The 6,816-nt window shown below is 47.3% G+C and overlaps 1 protein-coding gene across 1 annotated transcript in view; it reads right to left on the bottom strand.

Moving 5' to 3' along the window:
* Positions 1-4,930: 4,930 nt before the first annotated feature.
* Positions 4,931-6,816, bottom strand: part of LOC110294983 (sperm motility kinase 3A-like) — a 6,125-nt gene continuing 4,239 nt past the window's right edge. The window contains exons 2-3 of the mRNA XM_029477814.1: positions 5,564-6,810; positions 4,931-5,138 (exon numbers count right to left, since the gene is read on the bottom strand). Coding sequence (XP_029333674.1) covers positions 5,087-5,138; positions 5,564-6,810 — 1,299 coding nt within the window. The 3' untranslated portion in view covers positions 4,931-5,086. The remainder of the gene's footprint in view (positions 5,139-5,563; positions 6,811-6,816) is intronic.

The following is a 6,816-nucleotide window of genomic DNA, read 5'->3' as shown; positions in this document are numbered from 1 at the left end:
CCAGGAGACCCTTATCTAAAAAATGTTCTTGGAACAGTTTTCATTTGGGAGGGGGTCGGACTCTGGGGTGAAGAGTTCAGGAATGTACTCTGGGGTGAGAAGTTCAGGAGTGTTCCGGGAACAATCTCCAGATGGGAGGGGTAGAACTCTGAGTTGAAGAGTTCAGGAAAAGTTCAGTAATTTTCCTCCTTCAATCTCTTTGGGAACCTCATGTCCTCATGTGCATAAACCACACATAGACATACATGCACACATGAAAATTAAAATGAATTTTAGGAAAAGAATAGAGAGCTGTTGTCATAGAATCAGCAGTCAACTTGGCACAGCCCGGAGTCACCTGGGAAGTGGGATTCTCACCTGTGGGATTTCGTCTATTACATTGGTCTGTGGTAATGTCTGTGGAACTTGTTTTGTTTTGTTTTGTTTTGTTTTTCGAGACAGGGTTTCTCTGTGTAGCCTTGGCTGTCCTGGGACTCACTCTGTAGACCAGGCTAGCCTTGAACTCAGAAATCCGCCTGCCTCTGCCTCCCAAGTGCTGGGATTAAAGGTGTGCGCCACCACAGCCGGCAGAACATTATTTTTATTGTTGTGGGAGGATCTAGCCCACTGTGGATGGTGCTGTCTCTGGGCTGGTGAGTCTGAGCTATGTAAGAAAGGTAGCTGAGGACTGAAGAGATGGCTTAAAGGTTAGACTCACAAATAAAAAGATAGGTAGCTCAACAAGCCAGTAAATATAGTGTTGTAGAATTAGTTATGCGTCTTGTGTCTGCTCTGCCACAGGGCTCAGCTGCTCTGGGAGGCGGAAGTTGACTGCGCTTACCCACACTGTCAGGGCAGGTGTTGGGCTTTGGGCTTCGGGCTTTGGGTAACCCCGGGGGTGGGGAAGCACAGTCTGAGGTGCGGGGCAGCTAGAGCTGGCTCAGCGTGTGTGTGTGTGTGTGTGTGTGTGTGTGTGTGTGTGTGTGTGTGTCCCTAGGCCTCCAAGGAGGCTGAGGCTGTCTGGTTCTCAGTCTCTTAGGCACCCAGGTGCTGCTGGATGCCGCTGAAGAGCTGAGGATGGAATGGGAGCCTGCCGGAATGGGAGCCTGCCGAGCCCCTGGCCAAGGGGGAAAAGAGGGGAGCTCCTTGGCTTGTCAGTGGTGTTTGGGTTGAGCTTGACTTGGTGGTGGCCATGGCTGGGAGTGTAGACAGCGGCTACTCTCCATGACTCCCCACAGTGGATCTGGACGGAAAGAGGTAGTCCATGATTTTAAGGCATTTACTGTCATGGCAGAAAGTGGATGAGTAAAACCATACCCTCTTCTCAGGTCGGGCCTGCGGTTAAATACCTTCTGCAGGGAGGAGTCTCTGGCTAAGCCTCCAAGCTTTAGGTACCTCATTAAAATGGAGATCTGTCTTGAACCTATGTGACCACAGGTCATGTCCTCTACCTGTGGATGGGCTTGGGGCATTGCCCTTAGATGACTGATGGCCACAAATCTATGGGGGGCTGAGGCTAGTGACAGGGGCCTGGTGCCCAGGAACAGGCTAAACGCCTACCGTCCTTTCAAGGTTTCCGGAGTTTCCAGCCTTAGCTCAACTGGGAACCAAGCTGCCTTTCCTGGTCCCACAGTTCCTCTGTCAGTTTATGCTTCAAGCTCCTGCCTTGAGTTCCTGATTACCTATTCCTTTAGGTATGTAAACTAAAATAAGCCCTTTCCTTCACAAGTTTCTTTTTCTTTCTCTTTTTCTTTTTCTTCTTTTCGAGACAGGGTTTCTCTGTGTAGTCCTGGCTGTCCTGGAACTCACTCTGTAGACCAGGCTGGCCCTGAACTCAGAAATCCCCCTGCCTCTACCTCCCAAGTGTTGGGATTAAAGGTGTGCGCCTCCATGCCTGGTTCACAAGTTTCTTTTGGTTAGTGTTTTATCACAACAGAAAAGTACATTAGAATAGCTGGAGATGTAGTTCAGTTGCTGAGCACCAAGATTCAATTCCCAGTAACAAATCCTTCTAACACCATCACCACCACCAATCCACTTCTGGATATCTCCAAGGACATTTCCAGAGACCAAGAGGGCTCTCACCTAATTAATGGTTAACCCACTGATAATTATCAACCAAGAATTTTATTGTTAATTAACTGTAACAATGTATTAATATATCAATATTTATCCTTTACCAGAATAATTATTTTCACTTACTCCTCTTAGCTGCTCAAGAAAACAATAGAGTTTATTTCTGCGAGGTAGAAAAATAAGAAACATTCGTGGGCTGTTATGATGGCTCCATGGTAAGGGTACTTGATGTTAAGTCTGATGATCTGAGTTTGATGCCAGGAACCCATGGTAAAAGGAACGAAGCAACTCCTGCATGCTGCGCTCTGACTTCCACACTCATGCTAAGGCATTCCTGCACCCCTCCCATCCATCAGTAAAATAAACAAAAAATCTTTAAAAGAGACAATCATGCTGTAGATCACCAGGTGAGATAATTTTACACTGCTGTTCTGAGAAAAGCATGTGTGTACAGGCTGGGTTTGTGTGTCAACTTGACACAGGCTGGAGTTAATCACAGAGGAAGGAGCTTCAGTTAGGGAAGTGCCTCCATGAGATCCTGCTGTGGAGCATTTTCTCAATTAGTGATCAAGAGGGAAGGGCATTGTGTGTGGTGCCATCCCTGGACTGGTAGTCTTGGGTTCTATAAGAGAGCAAGATGAGCAAGCCAGGGGAAGCAAGCCAGTTAAAGAACATCCCTCCATGGCCTCTGCATCAGCTCCTGCTTTCCAGTCCTGACTTCCTTTGGTGATGACCAGCAGTCTGGAAGTATAAGCTAAATAAACCCTTTCCTCCCCAACTTGCTTCTTGGTCATGATGTTTGTGTAGGAATAGAAACCCTGACTAAAATAGACATGTTTACACATGATTCTATAATTACTACTACCACTACTACTTATTCACTTTAGATCCCACTCACTGCCTCCTCCCAGTCATCTCCTCCCACAATCCTTCCCCAATCCCCGCCCCCTTCTCCTCTGAGTGGGTGGGCCCCTCTGGGTATCTCCCCCCAATACTGGTACATGGAGTTTCTGTCAGGCTCAGCACATCCTCTGCCACTGAGTCTGGACAAGGTAGCCCAGCTAGAAAAATATATACCACGGACAGGCAACAGCTTTTGGGATAGCCTCCACTCCAGTTGTTCGGGTATGTTGCACATGATTCTTAATGACATTTCTGTTTCCTCAGGATAGAGAATAAATTGCTTGTTCCCACAAATACTCAAGGTCCTGCAGGAAGTAGTGTTGGTAACCCTGAGACTATAAAGGTGTTGACAAATGGGCTCAGCTGTGACACCATGAGGTTTCCAACCAAGAGTTTTGAAAGAGCCTCAAGGTGAAAGTGTAGAATTAATGAAACATAATGGCTTACAACCACTGGGACATTGGCTGGCACCCAAACAATTCTGAGTTCCTATAGGCAGTTTTGCAAATGCTGGTGGAGGCAATAGCAAAGGAAAGTGTTCCTGGCTTGTGTGGTCAACACCATGATTCTCAGTTGTGTTTGTCCAAGTATTCAGTCACCTTTCCTTACTCCATGAGTTCCTTGAGAGGTCTCTCCACAGAGCTAGTTGAGTTTTGGATTTAAGATGAATTATATAGGGAAAAAAAATCTGTATTTAATTCTACTATGATCATAGAGACATGAAATGTTAATCTTTTTTTTTAATTACAGAGTTTCATGTTCAGGCTAGCCTTTAATTCATTAGCCTACACACATACTCACACACACACACATACCCCGAAACACTTGTGCCCAGACATACACACAAACATACATAAATACAAGATAAAAAATAAAAAAAAGGAAGATTATGCATGGTGGTTTGAATATGCTTGGTCCAGGGAGTGACACTATTAGGAGGTGTGGCCTTGTTGGAGGAAGTGTGTCACTGACAGGGTGGGGTTTGAGACCCTTCTCCTAGCCACATGAGAGACAGTCTTCTATTTGCCTTAAGAACAAGATGTAGAACTCTCAGCCCTCCAGCACTGGTCATTGTGCCTCAGCTTCTGACATTGCAGTTGAGATCAGGTGCCCTGGGAGCCCTCCCTAGCCTGAGTCAGTGATCTCATGTTCAAGTGCCTGCTTCCTGGTTTGTAGTATCAATGACAGAACAGATTCAAGCCAGGGGAGCTGTGAACATCATGTAGACCTTGTAGTTTGCATTTAATGGGGACTGTTTATGACAGGACTAGGCTAGGGCTGGAATCCAAACTCCCTTCTCCCTTGAGGCCAAGGGACACTGATCTTTAGCTAACTCCAGGCTCTCTGATCTTACATAGGCAGAGTCCCTGGGATGCAACTCACGCCGCATCTGCAGGATTCACAGGGTTACCGTGCTTGCCTNTGTGGAAGTGGGTCAAGCTGATGGTATCTAATGTTCTTTCTGGTCCTTCTGATCATGCTGCTGGCTCCAGAAGGACCCAACGTCCACACCCAGCTCCTATACTTCCCCACTTTATGTACCTGAAAGCTTGGTCCCTTTATAGGCACTTTTAATGATCTGGTGGTTTGGGCTGTGAAGTTATTCTTCCTGGGGCTTTTGAACACCACAGGAACAGTTTTCCTATGTAAAGAAGAAGCATGCAAACTATATATGCCCCAGTACAGGGGAACCAAGGGCCAAAANGTGGTAGGGGATGGGTAGGGGAGTGGGGGGGAGGGTATGGGGGACTTTTGGGAGAGCATTGGAAATGTAAATGAGGAAAATACCTAATAAAAATATTAAAAAAGAAAGAAAAAAAAGATTAAGTTAAAAAAAATAAAAAAGAGGCAGGCAAATCTCCGAGGTCATCTTTCACAAACATGTATTTTATTTTCAGAGAAGGAGTCTGATTATGACGCTGGGTAGGCAGAGGGTTTGTCTCTACCAGCTTTGAACAGGCTTTCAGCCCCTGCTCTGAATGGTGATCCCGGAGGCCATCTGGGATTTCATCATTTGCTTTCTTACCCCCTGGCTGAACTCGGGGCTCTGAGTGAAGCACGCTGAACCGGAACATGATGCCTTTCCACAAGATTCCCTTTTGCAGGTCCCTGTCTATACATGGGTCCTTTACAATACTATCACTGTAGAATCACAGCATCCGGCATCCTCTCGTGATCTCCTAAAATGCAACAGCACAGGAGAGAGGGACTCTGAGAAACTCAGCTGCACAGGGCATCTCTCCANCTGTGGTTACCCTGTTTCACACTGCTCCCCCAAGTTGCCTCCTCCGGTCTGAACCTCTTCCCCCCATCTCCTAGCTCCCACCACATACCACCACCCTCTCCTCCCTCAGCATCTCCTCCTCTTCCTTCTCCCACTTCCTCCCCCTAGCATGGTCAGTTCTCCTCCTTGTTCAACTTGCAGGGTACACACAGGGGATGCCTTCTGGGATGCTAGGTCTGTTGGCAGGTTCGCTGTAACCATCATACCACTGTGTCTAGACCTAGCTTCCCCATGCATCACACCATATACATACACATAAGTATAATCTGCCAGTTGACACAGACATGAGTGACATAGATACATTCAAATACAGCAATGTACCTGGGCCTTGCCGGATGCTTGTTCTCCTGACACCCTTCCTGTGTCTTATGTTTTGGGGAGACTCTGTTCTGCCCCNGGTGAGATGTCTTTTTGGATGGGATACAGCAACAGAGCTTCCTCATCGCATTTCCTATCTTCCTCGTCCACCCCTTGATGCCTCTGGGCCAGCCCCTGCTGCGGACAGGCTTCTCCGCTGCTGAGGCTCTGGTGTGGCCTTCTGTGCTCTCATCGCTGCTGTTGGGCTGGATTGTGCAAAACAGTGAGTAAATGCAGGGTACACTCCTAGTTCGGGTGTGTGTGTTGTCCACTGTGGGTGTTGTGTGGCATGGCCTGCCAAGAACACCGTGCCAAGTGACTCTTCTGTATCTTTTCTTACTAGTAGTACTCTTGCCACAGACAGACCCTTGCCTATTGGCGGATAACCAGGGATATGAGGGTTCTGTCCCTCTCCTCCGAAGTCCGAGATGGGAAGTAGCAGTATCAACAAGGGAAGGGAATGGGGTCACGGATGGGTTCACGGGCTGAGCCCGGGTTGNCCTGTCACATTCCTTAAGAATCTGTTTTTTCAGTAGACAATAAGACGCCATGGTTTGGTTGAATTTTCTCTGACGTAATGAATCTTCAATGTCTTGAGCTTGGAACCCAATATGTCTCATTGCTTTTACAATCGCAGGATCTGGGTTGAGGGGGGTCTGTTCTTCACAAGGGTCTGGGAGCACCCCTGAGCCTTCTGTGACCCAGGGATGCACCATAACCTCAGCAACAGTGGGCCTAAGTTTGGGGTTGGCCATCAGTAAAAGTCTAATCAGGTCTCGCAGCTCTGCTGACAGTCTAGAGGGAACAGAATACTTTCCTGCAAAAATTCGCTTTAGCAGCTTTTGTATGCTCCAAGCATCAAACGGGATCTTTCCAGTTACCATGAAATACAGCACAACTCCAAGAGTCCATACATCGATCTTGGGCCCATCATAGGGTGTGCTAAGGAGCACCTCAGGAGCACTAAATGGGTAAGTNNCACANAATAAGTTGAGTTTTTGCCCTGGCTTCACTTGGGTGCCGAGTCCAAAATCAATGATCTTCACTTTCCCATCTTTTTCAACCATGATATTGTCCGGTTTCANGTCCCTGTGAACTATACCCTGGTTGTGGCAGTAGTTCATGGCACTTAAGATCTGCTTGAATAATGCGCGTGCTTCATCCTCCTGCAGGTAGCCAGCTTTTCGGATGTGTTGGTAAAGTGATTTACCCTCGCA

This window comes from Mus caroli, chromosome 5 (genome assembly GCF_900094665.2).
Source record: "Mus caroli chromosome 5, CAROLI_EIJ_v1.1, whole genome shotgun sequence".
In the NCBI taxonomy this organism is placed as follows: domain Eukaryota; kingdom Metazoa; phylum Chordata; class Mammalia; order Rodentia; family Muridae; genus Mus; species Mus caroli.
This window is presented reverse-complemented; position numbering and strand designations above follow the sequence as displayed.